The sequence below is a fragment of the Phallusia mammillata genome, chromosome 5 (genome assembly GCF_965637545.1).
Source record: "Phallusia mammillata chromosome 5, kaPhaMamm4.hap1.1, whole genome shotgun sequence".
Taxonomy (NCBI): domain Eukaryota; kingdom Metazoa; phylum Chordata; class Ascidiacea; order Phlebobranchia; family Ascidiidae; genus Phallusia; species Phallusia mammillata.
Window position 1 is genome coordinate 3,721,951 of NC_137256.1, and position 27,824 is coordinate 3,749,774.

Genomic DNA, 27,824 nt, shown 5'->3' on the forward strand with positions numbered 1-27,824 from the left:
TTGATTTTGTATGTAAATGGAGTGGCGTTTTGTTGTTTGGGTTGATTGCGATTTTGGTTTCACATTTTTACCTGTCACACGGTGTAAGAAGGTTGGGAACCACTGATTTAGACCAATCATTAAACGTTGCAATCGGGTGTAGGTTTCATTAAATAAATGTTGCAAATTCACCGACAATCACATGACTCACTCTTCACTTGTAGAAGTCAGTCAGCACAATGACATTTAGTTTTAGGTTTATTTGTCTCAAAAATGCAATACAAACAAATTTATTAAAGCAGCAATACTTCGCCAAGAATGAAACACTTGCCAGAGTTTTGAACCGCTGTAGTGCTGCCTATTCCGCATTGGGTTTGATTTTAAACGAAGACAGGAAAAGACGAGATAAAACATGTTGCAACACTTGTATCTGGCACATGTTCCTCGTGTTCTGATAAATGAACATGATCAGTGGACACAAAGACCACATTCAGGAGCGAGCAAATATCGCCAAAAGCTGTACGAATTCATTTTGCTTTGACGTCAAACTGACTGACAAAGTCGGCGAGTGCAGAAAAACATGAGGTAAGACTTTTCTATTGTAATTTTTGTACAGAATTTAAATGATTTTTTTTTTTCGAAAAGCTAATTGGAAATAGCATTGTTCTAAATTGTTGCACTGTATCGGGCCTTGGACTTTTCATTCAAAACATATTGGACTTTAGACTTTTAATTTCAAAACTTGCATGTAATTGTCGTGACGTAGCCATTTTCCCCGGTCAAACTCGGTCAATCCTCGCCTTTTTTCTACCCCATTGCTTGACCGGCTAACATTTAAACGTTTGTTGTTGTTTATACTTGCCGTCAAATTGTCGTTGTTTTATGTTATAGTGCCATGATCGCTATTCTCCTGCTACTTGCTGTGGGTGCTGAAAGTGTTACAGAGATTACTGACTTATATGGAAGAATTAAAAGTCCGAACTACCCAAATCCTTATCCAGATAACCTCAACTTGACCTGGGTAATTAATGCCAGGCCAGGTTACCAAGTGGTTATATTCTTCACTGTGTTCGACCTAAAATCTTCTTGTGGCGAGCAGAGTGGCGCTACTTGTGCATACGATTATATAAAGGTAATTTTGATTTAGACATGATTTTTAACCATCAAAAAACTCCCAAACATGAATCATACTGCTTGCAGTTGCCAGATGTTAAAAAGGGAATACGATTATGTAAAAATGTACGTCAAATATCGTGCAAGTCACCGAGGATTATGCAAAAGTTCCGATCGAAAAGTAACCAGATGACCATTAATTTTGTAAGTGGTTACAACGAAGGCCTGGAAGCACTCGGATTCGTGGCTCATTTTTATCAAGCTGGTGAGTTTGGTACAAACCAAATGGCAATAGAAACGTGCGTAATGTGATATATAATAGCCAAGAATTTGCTTGTGTTATTGCAAACAATCTAAATACTTTTTAATATTGGTTAACACAACGCACAGAATATCTTACATTGCCAATTTAGATAAGGACGAGTGCAAGCAGATCAATCAATCGGCTAATAGTAAAGGGAAGGCCAGAAACCAATTAGGCCACTGCAATCACTTCTGTATTAATGTCCCTGGTTCGTATTACTGTTCTTGTCGCCAAGGATACACCCTTCATGAAAATCTCCGGACGTGCACAGGTAACGAGATTTTCAAATTTATGTTTTAAATGAAAAAAAAAATAAAAAAAATAAACGAATTGTGTGAAGTGAACTGCCGCGACCAGCAGCTTCGCACAGACTCCGGTATCATAAACTCTCCAAATTTTCCCCTCAAATACACAATGTTGACGGACTGTGACTGGAACATTGAGGTACTATAGACACTTTGTCATTATTAATAAGCATGGATAAAAACTTTACGCGAATTTTCTTTCGCCGAACGTATTTAGTTAGCCTGCATCAGAGTTGCCGGGATTTTCGGACCGGGTTCGCGCTTAGGTTTTGTAAAAAAGCGGCCTTGATTCGGGCCTGACTTTACACTCTGTGGCAGTATTTTTTAAAATAAATAATTTAACCAGCTAAAGTGCAAGTTGCTGGACCTAAACTGATGTCAAACAACGTTAAAACGCCTTGTTCAATACCGATTGTCTATTATTGTTTGTCTATATATAATAACGATCACCCAAACCAAACCTTAAAAAAAACCTGGTTGCAACAGTTATGATTTTTTCGAAAATTTTGGACGATTTGTTTGTGCAGGTACGAACTGGATTGAGTCTTAATTTTATGTTTAACAGCACATTTGACATCAAGCAACCTTTCAACAACAGCCACTGTCCTTACGACTGGGTTAAGGTAACTTATGTGTTTAACTGTTCTTTTTATTGGGCGATAACAGTTTTGTGACTCTCCTCAGCTGACTTATGGAGATAGGGAAGAAAAGTTTTGCGGGTCCGAGACGCCGCACAACGGGCAGCTAATACGAACGAACACTCACCGAGCTAGAGTTGATTTTCACTCCGATTTTTCGGTCGAAAGTTCAGGTTTTCAGTTATCGTACACCACTTCTAGTAAGTAACATTCTGTTTACGTTAATCCAATTGAGATTGCTTATGAAACCAAATATGTAGGCTTTTGCGTACATATGTAAACTTTGTAAAACATGGCCTGTAAGTTTATCACAAAATGCCAAATTACAGTTTGCTATTTTCAATTGATAATTACCATTTTGTGTTCGCACAACGAAAATAATTGTTGCACTATATCCTCAACGTATTTGTTTGTGATTGCAGAAAGTATCTTTTAAACTTGTTTTAGTAAAATACTTTTTTATAAAGGTTAAAGATTGTCGTGGAGTGTTCAGGGATACAATCGCAGATTTCTTTTAACCGTAAAAGTTCTAATTTCACATTTTTCACTGGTAGTTGTAATATGCAACCAGCAACCACAGCCCCCTCCCAACGGAAATATACAAAGCTCTCAAAGTCGAGAGTATTTTCAATTCGAGGACCAAGTAGACTTCGTATGCCGCAAAGGATATGAACTGGTCGGAGCGTCAGCTATTATTTGCCAAAACGATGGTACATGGAGTGACAGCATTCCGGTGTGTCAAGGTAAAACTTAATCGTTTAGCTCAGGAGTGTCAAATTCAAACAACTTTGAGGGCCAAAAACAAACTTTTAAAGAGTTCGAAGGCTGCACTATCGAAATATTTGTTACAGTGTAAAATGACAACAAATAAATTGCATGATTGAAAAGTAAAATATTCATTAATGCCATTAATTAAAAAAACACAATAAAGTAATAAATAACAAACAGATAGACAAAGTAGCATAGTAATATAACTATCTGTGGTTTATTGCTTTGTGTGAAAACAATGGCATGACGCAACAATCGCAATGCTGATTCTAAAGATGGGTTATTTCGATCATTCTATCAATTAAAACGTTGCATATACCACTAATAGAAAATGATTGTATCTTGTAAACTCGGTTGTTTGACAGGGTATTCCGCCTAAGTATGACACATAACTTCTAAAAGTTACTCCGTGGGCCGCACAAAAAGCCTTGAAGGGTTTGACACCCCTAGTTTAGGTTATTCTGACTCCTAATGTTGCAAGTTTGCATAGAGTAAGGTGACTATTTCTCTTTTCTAGTTAGGAGATGTAACCAACGCCCACAGGCGCCAATTAACGGAAATATATCAAGTTCTTCAAGTCGAGGATATTTTCAATTCGATGATCAGGTTGATTTTGAGTGCCACTTGGGATATGAACTGATTGGAGCGCAAACTATTGTTTGCCAAAGCGACGGAACATGGAGTGATAGTTTTCCTATTTGTCAAGGTATGACTTTTTGGCCAGCCCTGTAATGAAGTGTTTTTTTAAAAAATTATTTCTACTCCAGTAGTTTAAATTTGTTTCTACTCCGCGACCTGAATGCCGTCACTTTTTTCGGGTCGCTCTTTTTGGCAAGTGCTGTAAGAGCCGTGACCTTTTAGATAGGGCTCTGTTTATGACAAGGTGGCTCTGTTTACGGCAAGGTAAGGGGTTGCTTCTTTAAAGAATGACGAAAGTACACTAGAGCATCGTGTTCGACAAGTCTACATAGCGATTTCCGGTGACTGAAATAGAAAGTCGACAGGCCCTGCGTCCGTCAACGTCGACAAAAGCAAATATTCGATCCAATGCGAGTGTCAGTGCCGGATTAAGGGTCTGCTGGCCTGTAGGCACATTTTATGTGGTCCGAAAATCAGGGTTGTCAACTAAAAAATTAGAATTATCAGTGTTGCCAAATTATTGTCACAAAGAAAAGTGGCCTGGATTTTTGACTGGCCTGTAGGCACATGCCTACTTTGCCTAATGGTTAATCCAGCACTGGCGAGTGTTCAATGCTAAAAATTCGAATTCGTTCTTCACACACTTTTCCAAATGTTGGTTGATTAGAGTTCCCAACTATGACTCGTTGTTTTGTCATAATCTTTCATCTTTTAGCGACACGCTTCTTTTTTGGCGACGATGGTTAACCACCGGCCTCGTGAAGGTTGCGTAAGTCCCTTGATGCGCAGGCCTCTTCCTTGATCGTTTTATAGCAGCCGCGCAAGGGCTGTTCCCCCAATAACGCCACCTGCAAATTCCACCCCCAATTTTAGAGCATGTTAAATGTGGCAATGAACCCGATCTAACGATCCTATGGCTATCATTGAAAGGTTTTGTTCACGAATTCCTTTCCGCGGTCCGTTTTTAATGTTCGTTGACTAAGACAAATTAAATAAAAATCAATTACAGTAATCAGGAACTTGTTAAACCAGGTTTTAAACGACTCAATTTAAATTATAGACAACATTTGGAGAAACTATCAAACAAGATAAAAACTAGAAACTCACTGATCAACAAACTAGCAGCCACCAGATGGGGAGCAAGTCAATCAGTCCTGAGAACATCTGCCTTAACTTTGTGTTACAGCGCCGCAGAATACTGTGCTTCGACATGGGAGCGTAGTACTCACACTAAAAAATTGGACATCCAACTGAACAGAACAATGCGAATAATATCAGGAACTCTAAAATCCACCCCTATTACATGGCTACCAACAATGAGTGCAATACCTCCCCCACACTTACGACGCAGAGCATCAGCTATGAAGATGATACAGAATCTTCAAACACTTCCCGAGGAAATTCCCCTCACCAAAATTATAAGACAAGCACCAAAAACACGTAGACTAAAATCCAGGCATCCAATCTACAACTTAGAGACTGACAACACTTTCGATATGACTGAAAAATGGAAACAATATTGGTTTAATAACATGCCCGCTGGAGGAGAGCTAGTAGACGACCCAACAACTCCACTGCCAGGTTTCGACTTAGCACATAGACGTAACTGGGTAGCAGCGAACCGACTGCGATCAAAACACGCTCGCACTGCCCACATGCTTCAACGCTGGGGCGAAAGAACGAGTTCGGAATGCCCTCACTGTGGGGCAGATAAGCAAGACACCGACCATCTTGTCCTAAAATGCCCCACAACCAAGTTACAAGGTGGATATCGGACCGTACATGAATGCGATACAGCATTTAGCGACTGGTTTCAAAATATATCCGATCACATCTAAGTTTTTTTGAGACGTGGAAACCATACGACAATATATAATATAACGACTCAATTGAAACACTTCCACCAAATCAGCCTTCCATTGACTATCGGTCCCACCTACAATAACACGAGATCGCTGAAAACGTCTATAGTCTATACGAAGAGTGTCCGTGTCCTGTTTTTGCAACCATTGGTTTGCTGTTGATCGCTTCGAGCAGGATGCCCGTTAACGGCTCTCACAGCACGCTCTTGACTAAACAAGGCGGTCTCGACTTATCTAGCAAAGACAAAGTTTTTCTGTTTAAAAAGTAAAGCAAGAGCATAACTTTGTTAAACCGCATATAACGCTTGACAAATAGATAATTTTCACAGTGATACAAACTGGCATGAAACTTGACAAGCATATTTTTTGTAGGTAGGGGATGCACGTCACATCCACAGGCACCTCGAAATGGAAATATAGCAAGCGCCCAAAGTCGTGCATATTATGAATTTGGTGATCAGGTTGAGTTTGGTTGCAACATAGGATACCGACTGATTGGAACGCAAAACTCTGTTTGTCAAAACGACGGGACATGGAGTGACAACGTTCCTGTGTGTCAAAGTAAGGCTTTGTCGACCATTATTCTTTAAGCGGAAGAGATTTTTTAGCTTATTTCAACCCTAATTTTTTGGCCAACAAATAACAGCATTATGTATTTCCTGGTAAATTTGACTTTTAAAATCTGGCTCGAAGTTCACTGTTCTTTACTGACAAATGCGTCATACGCAGAATCTCCTCGTTATGTAAAAGTAACTTGAACAGTTGTGTATTACTCCTCTATTAACAAAGAAATAAAGCAAACAATAAATGCCAAGTTTTCACAATGAAAGTTCGCCATAAATTACGTAGGCGATTAAGTTGCCAATATGAGATTTCAAAAAATACTACGCGGGCCACTCAGAACCTTCCGGCGGGCCACGGGTTGGACACCCCTGGTCTACTTATTATAAATCATAAACCATCAAGTGAGTGAAATAATAAGGTTGATATGGCGCGATGCTTAACACACCTCAAAACGTGCAAAATTTTGGGAGGTCCCAAGTCAATTTACGGCCGCTGCATGTTAGGTGCAGCTCTTGCTTCGGTTTTGCTTTAGATCAGGGGCGTGTAACATACGGCCCGCGGCACCTATTTTCGTGGCCCGCGAACAGTTGCACGCCCCTGCTTTAGATACTCATGTATCTTTCGTTCATGTATCTGTCGTTTAGACAAAGGTATTGAATAATTTTCGTTGTGACTTAGCTGCAGTTTTTGGGCAGTAATTTTTAATTAGCTGATTTCCCTTTTCAGAATAGGCTAGGTCTGTGTTCAGATTTTTGCTCTTCTGTTAGACTTTTGCACATTCTTTTGCTCTAGTTACATTGTCCCACAACCATATTTTAACTTTTGTGCAATAATGCGTAATTTATCTACTTCAATTCTTCATAGGTCAAAATTTAAGTCTAAATTTGTCAAAATTTTCAATGTGTAGGTCAAAATTTTTAGTTTTTTTGTTCAAAAATAATCGCCCTAATTATCACATTTGAATATATTGAAAACAAAAATTATAGTTGTCATTAAAACGCTGGTCTTTCGCGGGCCAAAAAGATTATCTCGCGGGTCACAATTGGCCCGCGGACCTGCAGCCGGACCACGCTGTTTTAGGACAAAGGAACTTGGCCGAATGGTGTGGCGCGCCTGACTCATGTACAGAAATAAAAAAAACCTTGATCAGGATTCGTCCCCGGGAGTGTCCGGGTCGAACCCAGTAAAAAAATTCGACGACAAGAACACATATTGTTTTTTGATAAAATAGAAATGTTAAACATACTTAACCTATTACAAATTTTGTGTTTTTATTTGTAGTCAAATCTTGTGCGGATCCTGTCAATTTAATGAATGTGTCGCATTCTACTCTCGGCGGTGCAAGTTCTCCTTACACATACCAAGACCAAGTTTTTGTTATCTGTAATGACTGGTAAATGACTGGAAGTTCTAATTCTCAGCTTTATTATCAATTAGAGATGCTTCCTTGGGTAAAATGTAATTCAGCGTATTTTGTTTGTTTTAAAAAACATTCCAGATAGGTTTTGTAAATGTTGTGTTACCTTAGATTCAGTGGCGAGCTTCCAATTTTTATCAGCCAGTTCTATCACGAAAGTCCTATTTTTCAGCCGGTTCTGTTACAAAAAGTCTATTAACAGTAACCAGTAATGCTAACCGTTTCTCTGATCTCATAAAAATTTCGTGAGACGGTCCTATAGAACCGGTGCGAACCGGCTGAATCCCACCACTGCTTAGATTGCATGTTCTTACTTCCAATAGTGCAATTTAAATTCAAATAGCAATTTAGCTCACTCAGATATAGTAACCCTTACATATCTGTACTCTCTTCCGAGCACTAAGTAAAACATTTTTGCTTTATATGGTGTCTAAATCCAGATTTCGGGTTTACATTTAATTGCATTACACATGATATAGACACACACATGCAGCTGCTGCTAAACTTTTTAAATACAAATAAAGGACACAAAGCGTAACGTATGGTTACGTCATAAACAGTTTTAAGATGGTTGCCAAATCGTTTATCTCTCTCTCCATCGCCCCCTTCGCTTTAAAAAGTCTCTGCGGTTTCTTCCTTGATGATTGTAAGGTTGTGCTTACTTTGCCCAATGGCTAATAATCTAGCCCTGAATTACAGGTACGAACTGCTTGGAAATACGCAAAATTGGACTTGCAATGAAAACCAGGAATGGGTTTCGAACGAAGAAATAAATAATTTTTTACCAGTTTGCAAACCAAGTAAGCGTGTTAAGGCTTTGGGTAAACACCGTGTGAGAGCATAAATATGTTTATGCGTTTTGCAATGTTACGTAAAGACTTTTTTGATGATGTACTAAACCCCGCCTCAAAAGGTTCAGGCCGAAATCGAATATTCGACCATAAGGCAGAATCAGGCTGAAACTAAAATCCTCTTCCTGATGTTTTTTTTAACTGATCTTTGTGTTATTGATGCATGTAAATTCATTTAAAACACTCCCAAACAGGTTTAACTCTACGCATGGGCGTATCCAGAAACTTTTAAACAGAAGGGTCCAACATTTTAATTTGGGAATTTCCGTAATGACGTCAACAGATCTGCTTTGAAACATTTCCCACACAAATGTGCTAGACCGCACATGAATACTTAATTCATGTGAAACGTTGCGTAATCTGTAGCTAAACACATCAAAGAATAATGTACAAAAAATGAGGTTTTAAATTAGGTATTTTTAAAAGACACTCGACTCGCGACAAGCGTGAGTACTTGTGTTGTTGGATTGAATGTACAAATCAATAAGATATGACGTAGAAATAAGACGTGCCTACAGCCTTGATTTAAATATACATCTGGCTTCTAGGCTACATATACATGTATGCATACATACCACCAAGCTTGTTGAGCAAACGTATATATACGTAATACGCTGCAACTTAACTTAAAAAGCTCAACACATTTTCACAAAGATATGTAAGTTATTACGTTGACAATGTAGCATTTTTGCAAAAATCGACTCAAATTCATTTAAACTTGTTCAACTTTCGGCAGTGGGAACAATGTGTGTATGTGTGTGTGCGCGTTTTGTCATCAAATTCACTTTTTAAAAGTTTGTGGAATCAAAGGAAGAGGTCCTTTCGCTGCCACTCGGATTTCTGGTGGACGCCCAGCAAGAGCTGGTGAATGGCCTTGGATGGCTTACATCGATTTAGGTACATTCAAATAAATGCAGTATTAATATTACGTTTGTGAGTGCTAGAAGTACCATTCCTGTTACGATCCAACAACAGTTGTACAAGTTTTGTCAGATAGTTTCAGTTTTACCATGAACAAACTTTAAAACCCTTCTGCACGCTTTTGTATTTTTGATTTTAATAACAAACCACTTCGGTCCAAACCGTACTGCACTGTATAATCCGTTGGCCAACTGCTTTTAATAAACAGCTTACCGTATTTATTCGATAGTAAGCCGCGGTTTATAAAGTTTTTTTACCCTACAGTTGGTGCAGCTCACATTTGAGGGCTTCTTAACCATCGAAGGCGACTTGCAATTTAATGTCATACGATATTATTTCTGCTTTTTGTTTCATTGTGCGTTCAAAGTTCAGGGCGGCTTACAATCGAATAAATGCCGTAACACGTATTTTGCAGATGGTGGTGGTTTGGACAAACATAGACATTTTTGTGGAGGTTCTCTTATCAACGAAAGATATGTCATCACGGCTGCACATTGTTTCGACGAGTTTACTGAACGCAATTCAAAAGTTTATCTTGGTGTTCATGATAGGCGCGAAACTGACGATCCCCATGTACAAGTAATCTTATTTGTTGTGTATTGAAACAATGCGACTGTAAACTACAATGTACTGTCTAACACATTATTGTGTTGTTTTTACTTAAGTGAAGTTAGTGATAACTTCACTTCAAACTTTATTTCTTTACAGGTATTTAGCGTGGACAGTTTAGAAATTCACAGTAGGTTCGGCGAATATGATGATTCTGAGTTGAATACAGACTTTGACAACGACATCGCTGTGATAAGACTGAACCAATCAGCAATTATAAACCAATGGGTGAGCATCTGCATTTTGTTTAGGGCCCAAACTTTAGGCCCATGGTAACCAGCTTTATTTAATTCACGGGAGAGTTTTTTTAAAACTTTCGTTTCGAGGTACTGCCGAAATTCAAAATACGACAGAAATTAGAATAAGAACTATATCGCATACCAGTGCGTCGATTTGAAATAGCTACGGACTTGCATGGGCATTGTGTGCTTTCACTTTAAATTATTGCTATAAACATTAGCAATAAAAATTCAAGCTTTGTTATGTTGTCGATATGTTTTGGTATTTTGTTTGAACTGAAATTCTTTGTCACCGTTGACGGTGTGCCACGTTTACAAATCTAAACGGTATAACAACGTTATCATGTCGCCCGCCTACTGTAGTCTCTTCTGTTTCGGCCCATGCATTGACTGTTTTGCAGGCCTGGTATAGTGCTCCGGCATCATTGCTTAAAGATGTTGTATATTGTGAAAAGTAAGTGTGATTTGCGATTAGTCTTTCCATCACCACGCTATTCGTTTCAATTTACCTGAATAACCAAACAGTTTGTCCGGTTTATAAATCATTTTTTTTCTGGTTATAGGTTCGGCCGATTTGCCTTCCACGTAACACATTTGAAAGGTCTTTGCCTATAAAGTCGATGACTAACGATCCCAACTATGATCGGAGTGCTGCTATAATCGGTTGGGGCCTAACAGGTGAAAACTAACTTGTACCAAAAGGTTTCCGATGTAAATAGTTTTACTTCTCTCAAGGCGTCAGTGAAACCATCACAGCAAGGGTTTTGCAAACTACGCGGGTTCCAATGGTTTCCACCAGCGTGTGCCAAAAAGACTACGCTAAACATGGTTTGGGAATTACAGATAACATGCTATGCGCTGGATATTTGTAAGTGTATGCGGTAGTTTTAGCTAGTGATGCACCGAATCGACTAAACTGGGCCCGGGTGGTACTAAATACCGCATGTGACCGCATGTGGCCACATGTGACCGCATGCGATTCCTCTTAAAATACACCATGTTATGTGAAATGTAAGAATACCAGCCCCATCAGGGGTAAAATAGACCAGATTCTAGATTGATTTTAATTTTAAACCTTCACCCAACCCTAATAGCTCTAACCGTCAGCGCTTTCAAAAGTCCGCAAAATTATTTTTTCGCAAAAGTATATTTAAGTCCTTCACAGATTCCTGCCGTGTGATAACATGCGGTATACCATGCGGTCACATGCGGCCACATGCGGCCACATACGGTATTTAGTACCACCGACTGGGCCCTGCCCGAAACCGCTAACAGTAACCGAGCCAATTACGATTTTAGTGTGACAACCACGCAAACAGTGCAACACAACAGAAAAGTTGTGCTTCATTATCAAATTAACTCAAAGTTACTGCTGCATGCGTATATAAATACCTAATCGCTGGGCTGAAATGGATAGCTTCGAAAATTACATTAGTTGACGGGACCTCTGTCATTACGTTTTTTAAACGATTATGTTGTATCGAACTGTGCGAAAAAAGGCACGTTCTGAACTGTAAAGTTTTATTCCTAAAATATTTGGTTTGGGTCGCATTGGAACAAATTATCCGACCGAAACCAAACTTTTTGAAAAATGACTGTTTCGACCGAATATTACTTATTTGATCTGATTAAACTTGCTATGGTTAGTAACTGTAAAAGTCACAGGCACAAAGTGTTTTTTTTAAGCAGACTTGGTGGACGTGATACATGCAGCGGGGATTCTGGTGCCCCGCTTTCTTTCAAATGGAGACAAAATAGAAAGTGGTATCTCAATGGTATTGCATCTTTTTCGGCAAGTCGTAGATGTGGTAATGAGGGTTACTCCGTTTACACGAAAATACAAAACTTTCTAAATTGGATTGACGTGCATGTCCAGTGGTGAACTGGTCTCATGGCTGATATTAAATTGTTGGCTCTGGAATTGTGCGATGTGTTTACTTTGGAAATCAGAGTTTTATGGTCTAGAAATCGTCTTTTTTAAAACGTTTTCATGCTTGTTTTCAGTTTGTTGTTTTTTTTTTGCCAAGCTCACTTAAACACCACATTTTTACAAATCATAATGTTGTGACAGCTTCTATATGTTTTGGGAAAACCATTCTGACTTCCGCTACAGACCGCCTTAAACATTTGTAAATAAGTTGGTTCTCCTTTTAATCTGATTAAGGCCAATCAACATCTTATTCATTAGGCTACGATTCCTGTCCATCACTGAGTAAAGAACAGTGTCAGTTAAACTTTTTAAAAACCAGAAGTGGTCATTTTATTTGGCTATTCAATCGGGCAAACTGCATGTAACTTACAGTAATTTTTTTTTTAAAATGATCATACATTTCTGCTAGTAATTTACACAAATGTTTGCTTAGGAGTTTTTCTATGTATGTTTGCTATACAGCATATTCTTACTAGCTCCAGTTCTGTTCTTGTACGCATTTTACTATATAGCCTACCACTGGTTCTCAACCTTACATGGACCGTGGCCCCGTAAAAGTAACTTATGGGTCTCGTGGCCGTAGACCCATGGTCCCCTACCAAACAATGTAGATGGCAAACTCAACTGTACTGTAAAGTGCAGTACTTATCAGGATCGGTATTTTTGCAAAAAATAGGCGAAGGGTAGAATTTTTTACCAAAACGTATAGTTCCTACTGTATAGAAGTTACTTGTGTAGGGATAAAAAGAAATCTGGATATCTTACGTCAGATGTTAAAAAAGACGTAGAATATGTCCCGCAAATTCCAATGTGGGCGCCATCTACTTTCAACAATCTTTTATGACCAGGAAATTAAGTCGACTAGCTGTCGAAACCATAGGCGCCGACTAATTTTTTCCCGGGTATGCCATATTATATGACGTCACAAAATGACGTCATAAATTGCCAACATTATTTCCTGTCGCCACATATGGTGGTATTACGTTAATTTTTGCAGTATATGAGTTTACACATAGTAATTCGACCGCCAGGCTCTTTTGCTTCTGTTGTGATTCAACGCATGTTTGTGCCCAGTAACACCGTGTTACACATTGCAAAAAATTGGACCCATTTGCCGAAATTACGGGAAGGCGGAACAATAAAGATAAAATAGTTTTGCTCGGACATCACCTTATGTCGCAAATTACTATAATGTTTAACATTTATTTTCTCTGTAATAACTATCACAAAAAGATTTGTTTTCACGCAACAAAGCGCACATACTTCTGGCTAGGGCTGTTATCAAACAAATAATTATTTGATTAATTGAAATTTTTAATTATTTGAAAATTTATCAAATAATTTTTGACACATTTCAAATAAACAAATAATTTTTTCTATGCAGTAAACCTCGATATATGTGCAAAATCAATTTACATGAACACATTGGTGACATGTTTAGGAAATTTCGGTTACTAAGAAGCACTGCAACATATGTTTTCAGCCTTATAGTAATGTTCAGTAACCCATCCCCCAAAAATGCTAGACAAAAAAGCATGACAATTTACTGTTCATTACTGTATCAGTTACACTCAGGAATATTAAAGGTATTTAAGCAAGTGAATAAAATGTAATAGATCATAATTCAATTCAGCAGAGTATCCAAATAACAGCTGTTCAAATAGTGAAAAAATACACATGGAAATACATATGGTTTTGCCGAATTACGGAGAATGACTGAAGCATATCTCTATCTAAACTAATTTGTTATTTTAAATAGAAAAAAGATGTAGCCTAGATTTAATGACTATGAGTCTTACAAAATTTGTTAGTAATTTCAACTATCTTATATATATATATATATTTAATAATGATTCTGGGCCTTATGTATCAGGCATTCTAAATTATTTGAATTATTTGAATTATTTGATTTTGTATCGGACTTTGGACTTTTTAATTCAAAACATTTTAATTCGTGTAATTGTCGTGTCATATCATCTCGGTCAACCCCGTTCATAACTTGCCTTTTTCTACACAAAAGCTTGACCACCTGTTAAACCTGTTTTTCTTATTACTGGACCGGTCATATACTGGCTTAAGGCTATTATTGCATCGCTTTTAACGTGTTAACAGTAACCCACGTATTACTTGGCCTCCAGCCATGTTATATATGACACTTCTGTAAAGCGATTTAAAGAATAATTACGGTTTAGAACACAGTTAATCTTTTCGGGCGAACGTTTTACAGCTAAACCCGTATAACGAGATTTGACCTGAATACTATAAAGACCGAGGTGTTTTAAAATTAAAATCAGTTTTCCCTTAAGTTATCATAACAGTAACTAAAGTAACTAAAGTAACTTGGAGAGTTTTCATAAGAGTGACTAGTGACTAGTGACTAGTGACTAGAGTACGCATTAGAATTGATGTCTCACAGTTGATTCGTGCGCGGTGACTTTTGTGTTGCGTGTTTTGCCGCAAGAGGCGCTTTCGTGGTATGCCTTATCGAAATATAATGTGGGAACGTTAATTTAGCTTTGCGTCTTGTTGTTTGTTTAGGTAGCGATAGTTTAATTATTAGAGTCAGATATACGGCAGTGTTTTTATTGTCTACCCACTGGGTCAGTACAATTTGAAAGGAAAAAAAATATTTGATTATTTGAAAAATTAAAAACCTTTTTTTGATAACAGCCCTACTTCTGGCCTAGTCATTACAAAAATCGTTTTATACGTTTTAAAGTCGCTTGTTTGGTTTAAAACGTTGCATATTTAACCCAGTGAGTTGTATGCAGTATTCAATTAAAGTTTAGTGTACTTCAAACGATGTCCTAAACTGCCAGAAACTTTCGATAAGCTAACACGTTAATTTTAGGAAAAGTACCAACCTATACGTTTGTGATGTAACACTAAGCGTTGTTGTTTTTTTCGGTTGAAACTAGACAGTCGTTGTCCTTGCAGTAGAGCCAGTTAGAACAAAGATTGGACAGTATTCTCATAATTTAGTTTACAACGCTAAACTTTTGCTTCACGTGGTTGTTGACGTTCAACCCGAGGCAGCGGCGTTTCCCCCCTCCCACAAGCGAACGCCAACCTTTGTTGTGCTTTTTATCAATTTTTAAATTCCAATGCTTCTTGAAGAAGTTGCAATTGTAATCAATGCAAACACTTCATGGGCTGTGAAACAACGAACGCGATTGAAATCAATTGTTTATGTTACGTATTGGTACAATATTTTCCAAAAACGCATGACTAACGTTGCTCCCATTCTCGGGTATGCGGCATACCCGAGGTTTTCGTCCGGGTATGCCTGGCATACCCGGCATACCCGTATTCGGCGCCTATGGTCGAAACACAACAGTATGTAATGATTAACAGATTAACAGGTAATTTCTAAACCGACGGAGTGTTCAAATTCGGAAATATTCCGGCTTTAAACAAGTCGAATGAAGTAAACAACAAACCGTACTCGGGTAAACCTCAATATGAACAAAGAGTTTAGTAAATAGTCAAATAAATTAGGAAATCAAAATATTTGCAACACACTTATTTCTGCGCATTATGAAAAATATTGCTTTCTGATTTTGATGGATGTTTCTGGCCTTATTTCGGAGGGGGTCAAAATTCATACACTTTAGAAATATGTTTTTTCTAAAAAAATATTTTTGTTTTTTCGTATCTTTTTATGCCTGAATAATATAGGGAAAATTGCCAAACGATGACTATATTGTCAAATTTACATATTGGCTTTGAAATTTATTACTAAAGGCAGGGTGGCCATATACTGGGCCTATATTGTAGCTATTTAATGGTCCAACTGCCCAATGGATTATTCTTAAAAATGCATTCTTTGCCGTATGTATTTTATTGCATAGACTGGTTATGATATGGTAGGTTTTATGTTTGCGTGTTCTTGAATCTTAGTTCAGAAGTCCGAAGCAGATGGTTGATTTAGTTCCTTAGTGGTTCATATAACTGCTGGTCCATGATGACTTTTTGGGTGGCCCACAAGACGTCCACTAAATTTGGTGATAAGCTAGAGATGGTTCCATATTACATGTTGAAAGAGTATTGACATGTTAGCTGTTAATAATTGTATTTCACTTCTTGAAAAATTAGTATTAAAGAATGATGTTTCAAGCCCAAATGGTTGTCTCATGTGCTTACTTCAATCTTGCTCCAAAATGAAATGGTTAACGATATTATTTTTACTTGGCCGGTGGTCCATGGCCTAAAACAAGTCGAGAACCACTGGTTTAGTTTATTGACAGGACAGCAACAATAATGCAATACAAACATAGGTGTGACGTAGCGCTCTAGTACGCAATACCATGGTTGCCAGGTACTGAATAGGATTAAACTCTCTCTCGATGACATAAAAGACAAGAGAAAATAAGCACACATCAAAATGACGTCATTAAACTAAGAAAGTTGGATCTATGATTGGCACAGAACATTTCCATCTTATGTCCACACATCAATTGGCAATTGTAAAGATTTCTTCTACTGGGCCCCATGCAAAAAACAGTTGGTACATATAAAATAACGTACTGGAAAACTTGTCAACTTCTACTCAATATTAGGTGATTTGCGTTTCATCGTGTTTACCGGTGTGTTCTTTGCAACAAAGTACAATTATATACTCTTGGAAACAACATAATTGGACCCTCATAATAATTTAATGCAAAGGAAGAAAAACAAAAAATGCACAAAGTTGAAGAATACTGTGTATTGGTAATTTTATAGGTATAAAAGGGGTAAAAAATTCGAAAAACATAAATAAAAATGTTTCATAAGCCATTTTGCAGTAAAACATACATTTATTTGCTGTTGTTTAACTAATGCTGGTGGCAATTATATTACCTGAAGCAAAAATGTACAGTAGTGTAAAACTTTTTTGTGCACAAGCATAATATACCCTTCACAATTCTGTAAAAGAACATCCATCATAAATTTCTGAACCTGTATAGTTCAACTAAGATATTGCATTTTACTGTTTTCACACTTTTTGGGGTGATGGCTGTGATTGCTGCTTTTTGCAGCCAAATTTGCACACAGTATATGCATGCTTTAAACTCATGGCATACACTATAAAAGCAAGAAACCCAAATGCACTTGCAACTTTTCCAGAGACTGTGACAGCCCTGGCAGCCATTAGAGAGCTTCCGATAATGTACAATAAAGTAAAAATGACAGAAAAAATACAATCAACCAATGGCCATTTAATAAAAACAATTTTTTGCAGAAGACTAAAAACATGTATAAAATAAAGTGCAGTGGTTAACAGTAATGTGAACGAGCATACAAACTGAAAGAACTCTTCTGCTAAACATGAAGTGCCACACACATCAACCATGCCGACACATATAGCAGCAACAATATCCAAAACAATTTCAACGACTTTAAGGATACCTGCAAAACAAATACATCAGCAAAACTTACCCCATTTATGCAAAGAGTGTTACCTGTGAAAGACTTGACATACTGCATGTCCAAGACCAAACAATTAATCTGTGGTGTTGAATGGGACTCATTTTTAGTGGAAGGCTGGTGTGGATCTGGACTGAGAATCATTGCACTAATCTCATCATCACCATTGTGTTCAGCCGAGGTGCTCATGACAACAGGATTTATATCATGATGATCAGGTTTTGAATCTACAACAGGACACTCATCACAATGTTCTGGTTTTAAATCTTTGACAGATTCCTCATCGCCATGTTCAGGTTTTGAATTTATGACTGGATTCTTTTCATGATGTTCAGGCTTTGAATCCATCACGAGTTTTACATTTTAGTGTTCAGACTCACTAGAATCATATTCATCGTTATATGACGTAGTTCACACAAGCTCAACTTGTTTAAATATGCACAGAGTAGCCAATGTTGACTGACGTTCATTAAACGTGGATTAGCATAAATTTGACAATTTTCAATGGCAGTGAATTTATAATTCCCCCACTACTTTAAATGTTTGAACACTGCACAACGGCCAACATAGCTCATTGCTTGCTGAAAGCACATTCTTACTTCCGCCAAAGTCATAAAAAACCTCCACGGAGTCATGGACTACCAGGAAGAGCGGTAGAGCTACTAACACTGAGCTTGGGCTGGCCCCCGGCCTGGGAATTTCTGGTAGGTGGCGCAACAGAGCATAGGCGTTTATGGTGCTGTTACAGCAATTTGGGTTTATGGTGAGAATAATTGCTGAGTCAGCACCATAAACGCCTATGCTCTTTTGCGCCACCTACCAGAAGTTCTTAGGCCGGGGGCCAGCCCAAGCTCAGTGTTAGTAGCTCTACCCCAGGAAGCAGAGCCAGGAACAGAAAATAATAAAAAACAATTTTCATTGACACAACGATTCGATAGATTTATTGGTAATTTGTAATGCACATTGGGTAATGGGTATTTGGTTTTAGGGAACTACGAATTGTAAGTGGGTTAAAAAATGTTGAAATCTGAAAGAATGTAAAATAGCCTATTGATGTTCGAAAAGACGATATTTGATCTTACGGGCCTTCGTTACTTTCACTGCTTGCAGTGAGTAAGTATTCTATAATCGTAATAAACGTAGTACAACTTACCTTAAACACGTTTTAGTTTAATTGTCTCTAAACACCTTCTTATTCTGCAGAAATTACCGCGCGTTCCTGTTCTGCAGACATTTGATTTTATAGTGTTGGTTTGTTTAAGCGTAGCCTGTTTGTAAAAATTTTTCCAAGGCTTGTCTAAAATACATTTAATTTTAATTTCTTTTATATAAGAACAACAATAAAACCATAAGTCGAATCATGGAAAGTTTGAAATCACATTAGATCAACACTGAAGTAATTTCTATGTTGCCATCGCGATGGCTTGGTAAAAACTCTTTTGCACCGTTGGTGGTTGTTGTTAAAGCGAAAACCTAGGCCAGCAAAAAACAAGTGGTTTGAAAACCATGTTTTACATTGCTTAGTCTGTGCACATGGATAACAAGTGCACTGACTTTTACTTAAAAATTACGAACTCAAACTATGTCACGAACAGGCCTGGAGAAAACGTGGGATCAAACCCAAGACGATCTTGAAAAAAGTCGACAGAAAATTCAAACAGCATTAAAATCGGCAAAAGACAGGTAGATGTACAGTGTACTTGCTATGTGCGTTTCTTATGGTGCTAAAATCATTGAACACCAAATATTTACATTATTTAGGTCTAAAAAGAATGTTAATCTTGAAGATGACATTGACACTAAGTTTAACCAGTTGCAAAATCTTGGCATTAAGCTCCTTGACATTTTAAAAGAAAGGTAAGTATCAAAACTTCATTTTTTATTCATGATTTAAACCTGTATTTTATACAGTGGTTTAGATCAACACCCAGACTGGATTAAATTGACTGAAAGCATGTGTCAGCTGCTTGTCCCACTTGAAGGGTCAATGCCATTTATGAGCTCATCTGAAGAAAGGGAAATAAGGTTGGTTTTCCATTAGCCTACAAATACCCAAATACACAAGATAATATTACCATATAAACCACTTAATACACCTTCTCAATACTTTATGTATTAATTATTGCCTGCTGCTTTTTTATTCTTTTAATATTACTTGTGAACTATTGAAAATGTGTCAACAAGTAGATTTAACTGCTTTGCTTAACAGAAAAAAAGATTTGCTTCACCGACAAAAGAGCATGATGGAATTGACTCGCGTCATTGGTCAGAAGTTGCTCTTTGATGGGAAGCACAACCAGGCTGTTCCAGCAGCTGTTCAATCCCTAAGGTTGCTGTTGCATTTTTTCATAAACAATGAGTCATTTTTTACCATTTGGATTGTTACAGATTTAGTATTGATGTACATGGACTTAACTCAGTCAATTTAGTGCCATCTTATTTGATACTTGGGGAGGCAAGCATAGGTAACATGTCATGTTTCTTACAAATCTAAGATCTGCATTAACTATTGATTTTGTTAAGGTCTTGGTAAACTTTCACAAGCAGATGAATACCTTGCCCAAGCTGAATGGACTGTGCTGAAGGCACCTGATGCCACAGATGCAATTAAATCTAAACTTTATCGCAACATTGCCCTACTGTATGCAGCCAAAGGGGATTACGAAAATGCCCTGCGAATGCTTGCAGAAGACGTAATCAAACAATTGTTGTCCAATTAATGACCTTAAGTTAATTACCTTGTTTTGTTGTAGATTTACCATGCAAGCAATCAGTGGGGCACCAAAGATATTCACACTACTGGTGGATACTTTCACATGGCAAATGTGTTTTTCAGACAAAACAAAATGGACGTTGCAGATTCACTTTACAATCAGGTTTACACATAACTTTAAAATCATGTTCTCTGCTTGTATAACACAAGTTTGTGCAGGTAACAGACACATGGTTTGAGTTCTTGGCAGAAGCTGTAAAGAAGAAGACTGCAGTCCAATCAACAACAGGTTTTCTTGGGCCCACAACACCAGAAGAAATACAGGACACCAGATTTTTTGGTAAAAGATTGGTGGTTTAAAAAGTAAAGTGCCAGTAAAAATAATTATAAATCAGCAGATTTTGGTTATTATCAGCGTTCAAAATCACAACAATTTTTCAAGGCAAAAACTGTAGTTCACACAGCTTTAACTGTCAATGCATTTACATGTGAACACTTTGTGTAAGTTACTATACTGGGAAAAAGTGTCAACCTAAAATGTAATGCACAAAATCTGTTTTTTGTAATTCTTGAATTTTGAAATAGCTTTTCTATGAATTGTGATTTCAAGTTTTTGTTAGCTGTATTATCTTTTTGCAGATGAAGCCCAGGAATCAGAAGCAATCCAAATGTTAAACGCAGTGTATGATATTTGTGAACAATCCTCCAAACCAAACTTTGTTGCTATTTCAAAAATTTGCCACACATTAAGCATGCTGTACTTTGTATTGGATGATATGACAAGGGTAAGTAAAAACTTGAATTATATTTGTTATATTGTAGCGATATATTACAAACAGTAGCGCAGGCAACAAACAGTTGATTTAAATTAAACTTGCAAATATATATAACCATAACACTGATGAATCTACAACAAACCTGGTTTACTTGTTTTAGGCACAGGAGTTTGGCAGAAGGTCTATAACGGCAAATGAGAGACTGCCAGCAAATGTTGAAACCCCAGCTGTACCAATATTTTTAAATTTAAGCAATTCAAGCAAAAGATTAGCAACATAAAATAAAATGCTTGCGTATAATTTACCACTGTACCACGTATTGACAAAAAATGTAATTGTATTGCCAAACACGAAGTTGTGCTGTTGATCTTTTACAAAAAGATACAACAATTTCAAATAGATCGGAATGTATCATTTTCTTCAGTGCACTTTTTCATTTGTGTAGTTTAGAATTATACAACATTGGCGTCATTATATGTTCTTGGGTGTTGTGTATTATATAACATACTGCAACAGTGTCATACTTGTTATAATTACAACTTGAAGCCAACATAAAACCAATTTGAAACCAATTTTAGTTACATGGAACAGGCAGCTGCATCACACTGCAAATACAAACAGAAATTGGTTGGTTAAAATCAACTGAAATAATGTATTTACATGAAACTTACTTCAGCTGGTTTGTCATTGGCCGCTTCCAATTCAGCATCAATACCAAGCGCTTTTAGGATTTCTGGGTTTTCCACATGATCACTGCCCTTTTGTTGCTTGAAGTTTAACAAGATTTCTCCCCCTGTTGCGACAACAAAACAGGAATTATTAAATACACAAAACCTCAGAAAAAGATTTAGACATATTTCTGTATACCTTTTCTAATTACAAGTAAACCTCCCATCTGATACAAGTCACCCTTCAGATTACCGCTAATACCCTCTTTCTTTGCTTTTTGGTTTATCAATTGGGTGTCTTTGTCTTTAACGGCCATTAAAGCACCCACAAATGAATATTGCTGATAATCTAGATCTTTGTAACATTTCTTCTGCTCATCAATATACAGTTCTGTAAAAAAATATAATTGCAGGAATAATACACATCTCAATTTAATAAAACAATACGGTGTTCTTTCCTTATCTGTAAAGCGAATTCCAATCAGAAACTTAACCCTATTTATGTAATCTTACCTCCAGAAAATAGTTTTGATTCTAAAAATTCATCTGATCCCTTCGTCTGTGGGCTTATACCAACCAGCTTCACATTGTTGGAATCAAATATTGGCTGTAATCTGCTTATATTTTTCGCTAACCATCTACACACAGGGCAGCCATATCTTCTGAGGAAATATATGACGACATCATTGTTGGCCCAGAAGCTTTTTAACTGTACTTCCTAAAAAAATACTTTAAAGTTAAACAAACAATGCAGTAGGCAAACTATACTATAGAAATAATCAATTTCACTGTTGACCTACATGTTAACGTTATTTCAAGATGCACATTGTTTTGAAACACAAGCATTTATCAAAAAAATACCACAACGGTAAATAACAATAACATCATACCTTGCCTGATGGAAAATGCTTGATTTGATTTTCACCGACGGTCTGCAGTGTTCCCGACATAACTTTTCTGATTTGATAAACGACACCCAACCGCATTACTTCACAAAACAGAACAGTAAACACCCAGGCTCACAATTCGTTTTTATAATGCCGGTGGCCTCTCTTACATAACAATCGTCACGCTCCAGTGAGTAACGCTGTTTATTTGCTGCGTCATACGTTGGGTAACAGTTGGCGTCATAAAAAATTTAAACACGTTTGTTTTTTTCGGTGTGGCACAATCTGCTGTAGTGCGGGAACAAAACTGTCATTTGTTTCAATAAACACTGGGCAGTTGTGTTTAAATAAGTGTAGTGTTTCTGTACTGCTATGTACCATTTTCATGTCCAGTCTCAAAATTAATACAATACAAAAATGCAAAACATGTAATTCCCGGATATAACGCGACGGTTGTCATTAGGGTAAAAATAAAAAAATGTCACTTAATAAATAAATTTTCCATTTTGCAGCTGTGTGCAAATTGTCCGTTGTTCAGTTTTAGTAAACATGGGCATTCATCTAAAAGACATAATAACACTGAATGTGTTCATATATTTGTTGTTATAATGAGGTAGCGTATATTGGAGTTTGTGATACATAGTGGAAAAAGTTTAAGTAAGCAAATGCTATACACATAATTGCTGATTTGTGTACTGCATGGCCTTTATTTGTTCTTTTTTTGTGTAAAATGTTGTATGAACAAGACCAAAAGCAAATGCAACAACATCATAAAAATTGCATTCAAAAAGGGCGGTACTAAATACCGCATCTTTCTGTACAATATTCCACATGAGATATGTAAGACCAGATTATGCCAACATGAATAGTTCTAACCATCACCGTTCCATAAGTCGGTAAAGTATTAATTTCATCATGAGGTAGAACTCTCTCCAATGATCCGATAACTTTTAAAGGGTTAAATTTTACCATTAGATTTATCTTAATTCGGCCAAATATTCACTTTGTATTGTGTATTCTCTACTGCTGGTAAAATTCACAAAAGAATCGTAAATGTCATAAAGAAACAAAAACAAAGAAAATGAAGTAATACTAGCAAATACATGTATTGTAATGTAACGTCTTGCAGTACAAGCTTTGCAAAGGTATACACAAGGAATGTGAAGTAAGGGGATTATGTAATATAATTTGTACCTTTTAAAGGCCAAAGCATTGTTTGGAACCTTTTCTCAAACAGAAAAATAACTAGATGGCAAAATGTGAAACATTTGATGTACAGTGCTTTATTAGAAATACACTGTAATAGCAGTAAATGTTAAAAATGCAGAAATTTGTTATATATATATACTAGTGATGCACCGAACCCGCCTAAAAAGGTTCGGGCCGAAACCTAATATTCGGCCATGAGGCCGAATAATTTCGGCCGAATCAGGCCGAACCTAAAATCCCCTTTCGTATGGATGTTTTCAACTGAACCTGGGGTTGTCGATGCGAGTGAATTAAATTTAAAAAAAATTTAAGTCACTTGTACAAAGCGTAAGCTTTAGTAAACATCTAATATTTTGCAGACAACGTGGCTGGTATTTCATAGATACAACAAATAGTTAATTTATGATGTTTCATATGGGCTAAAATGAAATTTAACGCCTTAATTCCATGCAACAAAAAAGTTCGGTTTCGGCCGAATTTATAATGAAACCTGTTAATTGGATAGCTTACATATCTATTAACTGGTTGATAAAAAATATTAATATCCAAACTAACCCTAGTAGTGACATGTTGGAACATGCAGTGCCATGCTGCATTTAGTACCACCTATTAAACATTTTTAATTGAACTGCTTATCAAACTTGTTACACAGTATAATAAAAATAAAATAGAGTACAAATTCAGGATTATCCTGCAGGTTCTAACATCCACAAGGACAAATCATTTTCTGTAAATATTTAAAGACAAACTTTAAATCACACAATCAAGGACAGACACATGGAAATATAACACATGGTATGCCACCAATTAATATTTGTGATTAATATGTGATGTGATTGCCAGAACCTAAAGGATTGGCCCTTGGTTTACTGCTCCAATGGTTCCACCGATTATAAAATACTTCAGGATAACCAAGTGCAAAAGACATGGCAGGCAGTATGGCTTTTGTAAGTGAAATGTAGAAGAGAGAAAACATATCAAACCTATGTTTGTTACATAGAACAGGCAGCTGCATCACACTGCAAATGCAAATATAAATTATATGGTCAATTCAAGTAAAAGGAAGAATTTATATGCACGAAACTTACTTCTGCTGGTTTGTCACTAGCCTCTTCAAATGCAGCATCAATACCAAGTGCTTTTAAGATTTCTGGATTTTCCACATGATCACTGCCCTTTTGTTGCTTGAAATTTAACAACACTTCTCCTCCTGTTAACGCACAACAAAACTTGGTTTATGAAAGATACAACAGCTTCATGATTACCAATGTTTTTGTGCATACCTTTCCTAATTACAAGTAGGCCACCCATTTGATACCAGTCACCCCTGATATCACCACTTATACCCTCCTCCTTAGCTTTTTGACTCAAAAACTGAGTGTCCTTGTCTTTTAGTGCCATTAAAGCACCAAAAAATGAATATTGCTGGTATTCTAGATCTTTGTAACATTTCTTCTTCTCATCAATATACAGTTCTGTAAAACAAAGTTTTATTTGGTTGCAGATGAAATAAAAATCTATAATCGAAGGTATTAAAACAACAGTAAGGCTAAGGCCTATATTCAGAAACTCAGACATATCCACATAAATTCGGGTCACGTCTAAAATTGCGGGCCCACTTGGCCCGCCTCATGCAATAAAAAAAACTGCGGGCCCACAGTTTTTATACTTGCGAGAAACACGACAAGCACTGGATATAGTGGGCCCGCAGTTTTTATTACGAGAAGCATGCCATGCGGTCCCGCAGTTTTTTAATTGCATGAGGCGGGCCAAGTGATCCAAGTGGGCCCGCAGTTTTAGACGTGACCGCATAAATTCACCTCCAGAGAATAGTTTTGACTTCAAAAATTCATCTGATCCCTGTGTCTGTGGGCTCATACCAACCAGCTTCACATTGTTGGAATCAAATATTGGCTGTAATCTGCTAACATTTTTTGCTAACCATCTACAAACTGGACAGCCATATCTCCTCAGAAAATAAATGACAACATCATTGTCGGCCCAGAAGCTTTTTAGTTGCACTTCCTAAATATTGCATTATGTATTACTTCTACCGAACGAATTACTAAAATAAAAGTTAATTCAGCTGCAAATGTATTTCAAAAATATGCTATGGTTTGTTTTAATTTTAAAAAAGTAATATGTCTTTGCTAGCATTAAATTTAACAAAACAACAACAAATAGCAGCAAACCTCGCCAGTTGGAAAATGCTTGACTTGATTTTCACCGATGGTCTGAAGTATTTCCGACATATCTTACAGGATAAAAATAAATACAACCCAGCGACAAAAAACAAACAGTGAGAATCCCCTACCTCATACAGCGTCGCAAGACAAATTGATAAACGTCGGACTCGGAACACTGCCATACTTGACCGTTGGAGGCGGCAGTCAACATCTTCCTAAATGTTGAGTTGGGTTTATTTCGCTTGGTAAAAGAAAACATAGCGACACTCAAACAGCCACCAAGCCGGAATTTTGCTTAGGAACAATCAATTTGCTTAATTTATTCGGTAAGCACTTAATGTAAAGCGGCAGGTACTGGGTTACCGTTGTCAAGAAGAAATCAACGAATTTGGCGCGAAACCCTAAAAATGGTGTTTTGAGCCTACTTAAACTCTTAAATTAGTTATTGAGCAGAAATTGTCAATTATGTGAGTTAAAAGACGCCATCCTTTTGGTGTGTGACCCCTATCGAGGTTATTCGCTGTAGCGAACTAGAGGTAAATGTATTGCATCGGCTGGTAAGTTATTTTTATAAAGCCAGCAAATTCTTTATGCTTGTGGTTTTCGACTTTTATGCTTGAAACATCGCCGTCCATTTTGTTAAATGCTGGAATACGCCTGATTACACCGTACAGTAGTCGACTCTACGATTTTAAATTGTAGCCTGCTAGTGGTAAGTTACAAGTAATATTTTTGTGATCATTGCATCATTTTCAAGTAAAAAAGTTTGTTTTAAGACTTTTCCGTACATACAGGATCGCTGCTGTTAAACAACCTGTAGGTTAATTGTGTCCTTCATCGTACTTGTGGTAAGTCTTTTCATGAAACTAATACATGCCAGGCATATCTTAATTTCTAATAATTCATGTCACTGCCTATTTTTCACTCTTGTTTCAGATACAAAAAAGTGAGATTTACTGGAAGAACAGATACTTTCTATTGGTTATAAATCTATTGTCTCATACCTGCTGGATGCCAACCAACTCTCATTGCCAAAACTTATGAAATCTTCACAAGGAAAGGCACTTTTGGTCAAACACCAAAAGTTAGTGATAAATGACATCTGAAATCGGTTTATTATATGGTTTTGAAATGCAAACTTGTCACATTTAAACAAAACAAAAATCCAGTTTAAAAAAAGAAAAAAATTGGCCATTCAGATACTCTTCCAAACATAAAAATTGATGATAAAAGTGTACAGTTCCAGTCCAACGTTGCAGTACTTGGCATCAGTTTTACTTTGAAATGTTTCCTTTCTTTTTTGTCATTGTCAGGATACTTGCTGTTTGCATGTGACCCAAGAACTACAAATATGCTCCACCATTATTTTACCCAAACATCAAAACTCAGTACAAGTCAACCAAACATTTTATGACAGGCATACTGAAGTGAATTGAATTAAGAGAAAGCTTAACAAAAGTAAATAATCTACACATTTTGAGTACTGTTTTAAGATTAACATCATACTGGCTGAATAAGGAAATTGAGCCCTTTCTGCATTATCCCTTTGTGTTGGGCCAAAAGTAAACTGCAAAATAGTTTAACATTGCATGTGGTGGTATCTTCAGCATCGCTGGAGAACAAATGTTCTTATTTGCAACATGAAAGGCATTAACTGATCTTTTACAAGTTTGATTCTGTTGTGTTTATACTGTTTTATAAGTTTATGTATAATATTTGTAACAACTATGTATTGCATATTAATTTTCTGCAAAATAAAACAAAAAATGCAACAGTTTTTTATGTAACATTGCTATTCAAGTTAAAAGTGACCAGTAGATAGACTCAATCAAGCTATATA

General features: G+C 36.9%; 5 protein-coding genes and 1 long non-coding RNA gene across 8 annotated transcripts in view; 3 read left to right on the plus strand and 3 right to left on the minus strand.

The window, feature by feature from the left end:
• The window catches only part of LOC145228892 (prostamide/prostaglandin F synthase-like), a 56,821-nt gene extending 33,920 nt beyond the window's left edge, over positions 1 to 22,901 (minus strand). Inside the window, exons 1-6 of one of the 3 annotated variants that reach the window (XM_080094107.1) lie at positions 22,593 to 22,901; positions 22,216 to 22,420; positions 21,902 to 22,093; positions 21,706 to 21,827; positions 21,600 to 21,639; positions 18,104 to 18,114 (exon numbers count right to left, since the gene is read on the minus strand). In XM_080094107.1, coding sequence (XP_079950233.1) covers positions 21,613 to 21,639; positions 21,706 to 21,827; positions 21,902 to 22,093; positions 22,216 to 22,420; positions 22,593 to 22,688 — 642 coding nt within the window. In that variant the 5' untranslated portion in view covers positions 22,689 to 22,901 and the 3' untranslated portion in view covers positions 18,104 to 18,114; positions 21,600 to 21,612. Of the gene's footprint in view, positions 1 to 18,103; positions 18,115 to 20,896; positions 21,640 to 21,705; positions 21,828 to 21,901; positions 22,094 to 22,215; positions 22,421 to 22,592 lie in introns of those variants that run through there. The other 2 variants (XM_080094108.1, XM_080094105.1) reach the window with 2 other exon arrangements.
• On the plus strand, positions 560 to 12,811 carry LOC145228098 (mannan-binding lectin serine protease 1-like). The gene is made up of 18 exons (XM_080093086.1): positions 560 to 564; positions 871 to 1,111; positions 1,180 to 1,357; positions 1,506 to 1,667; positions 1,737 to 1,840; positions 2,229 to 2,324; positions 2,368 to 2,539; positions 2,894 to 3,082; positions 3,625 to 3,813; positions 5,981 to 6,169; positions 7,454 to 7,565; positions 8,289 to 8,419; positions 9,095 to 9,098; positions 9,177 to 9,337; positions 9,777 to 9,940; positions 10,070 to 10,198; positions 10,773 to 10,887; positions 10,945 to 12,811. Exons 1-18 carry the CDS (start codon positions 560 to 562, stop codon positions 11,079 to 11,081), a joined length of 2,478 nt encoding a protein of 825 aa, XP_079949212.1. The 3' UTR covers positions 11,082 to 12,811.
• Positions 16,362 to 18,114, minus strand: LOC145228888 (CKLF-like MARVEL transmembrane domain-containing protein 7). Its single transcript, XM_080094102.1, has 2 exons — positions 17,581 to 18,114; positions 16,362 to 17,527 (listed from the first exon to the last, which is right to left on the minus strand). The coding sequence occupies exons 1-2, from the start codon at positions 17,891 to 17,893 to the stop codon at positions 17,115 to 17,117; spliced, it is 726 nt and encodes a 241-aa protein (XP_079950228.1). The 5' UTR covers positions 17,894 to 18,114; the 3' UTR covers positions 16,362 to 17,114.
• LOC145228875 (zinc finger MYND domain-containing protein 12-like) lies at positions 18,981 to 21,549 on the plus strand. Its single transcript, XM_080094087.1, has 10 exons — positions 18,981 to 19,228; positions 19,307 to 19,402; positions 19,457 to 19,570; positions 19,755 to 19,874; positions 19,934 to 20,010; positions 20,069 to 20,238; positions 20,299 to 20,421; positions 20,478 to 20,598; positions 20,898 to 21,043; positions 21,195 to 21,549. Exons 1-10 carry the CDS (start codon positions 19,128 to 19,130, stop codon positions 21,312 to 21,314), a joined length of 1,188 nt encoding a protein of 395 aa, XP_079950213.1. The 5' UTR covers positions 18,981 to 19,127; the 3' UTR covers positions 21,315 to 21,549.
• A 102-nt stretch (positions 22,902 to 23,003) lies between the features above and the next one.
• LOC145228893 (prostamide/prostaglandin F synthase-like) lies at positions 23,004 to 26,256 on the minus strand. The gene is made up of 5 exons (XM_080094109.1): positions 25,991 to 26,256; positions 25,619 to 25,823; positions 25,082 to 25,273; positions 24,887 to 25,008; positions 23,004 to 24,817 (listed from the first exon to the last, which is right to left on the minus strand). The coding sequence occupies exons 1-5, from the start codon at positions 26,048 to 26,050 to the stop codon at positions 24,791 to 24,793; spliced, it is 606 nt and encodes a 201-aa protein (XP_079950235.1). The 5' UTR covers positions 26,051 to 26,256; the 3' UTR covers positions 23,004 to 24,790.
• A 39-nt stretch (positions 26,257 to 26,295) lies between these two features.
• Positions 26,296 to 27,758, plus strand: LOC145228900 (uncharacterized). Its single transcript, XR_013860317.1, has 3 exons — positions 26,296 to 26,696; positions 26,761 to 26,832; positions 26,921 to 27,758. It is a non-coding gene; the product is annotated as an uncharacterized LOC145228900 (long non-coding RNA).
• The last annotated feature ends 66 nt before the right edge of the window (positions 27,759 to 27,824 follow it).

Excerpts from the sequence above, each read along its gene's own strand:
- LOC145228875 (XM_080094087.1), top strand. The coding sequence starts at position 19,128 with ATGTCACGAACAGGCCTGGAGAAAACGTGGGATCAAACCCAAGACGAT. Across the intron at positions 19,875-19,933 it reads GCAGCTGTTCAATCCCTAAG|ATTTAGTATTGATGTACATG; the intron begins GTTGCTGTTGCA and ends GGATTGTTACAG. Across the intron at positions 20,599-20,897 it reads ACAGGACACCAGATTTTTTG|ATGAAGCCCAGGAATCAGAA; the intron begins GTAAAAGATTGG and ends ATCTTTTTGCAG.
- LOC145228893 (XM_080094109.1), bottom strand. The coding sequence starts at position 26,050 with ATGTCGGAAATACTTCAGACCATCGGTGAAAATCAAGTCAAGCATTTT. Across the intron at positions 25,274-25,618 it reads GTCAAAACTATTCTCTGGAG|AACTGTATATTGATGAGAAG; the intron begins GTGAATTTATGC and ends TTTGTTTTACAG. Across the intron at positions 24,818-24,886 it reads CTAGTGACAAACCAGCAGAA|TGTGATGCAGCTGCCTGTTC; the intron begins GTAAGTTTCGTG and ends TTGCATTTGCAG.
- LOC145228888 (XM_080094102.1), bottom strand. The coding sequence starts at position 17,893 with ATGGATTCAAAGCCTGAACATCATGAAAAGAATCCAGTCATAAATTCA. Across the intron at positions 17,528-17,580 it reads GTATGTCAAGTCTTTCACAG|GTATCCTTAAAGTCGTTGAA; the intron begins GTAACACTCTTT and ends TTTGTTTTGCAG.
- LOC145228098 (XM_080093086.1), top strand. Across the intron at positions 2,325-2,367 it reads GTCCTTACGACTGGGTTAAG|TTTTGTGACTCTCCTCAGCT; the intron begins GTAACTTATGTG and ends GGGCGATAACAG. Across the intron at positions 3,814-5,980 it reads TAGTTTTCCTATTTGTCAAG|GTAGGGGATGCACGTCACAT; the intron begins GTATGACTTTTT and ends TATTTTTTGTAG.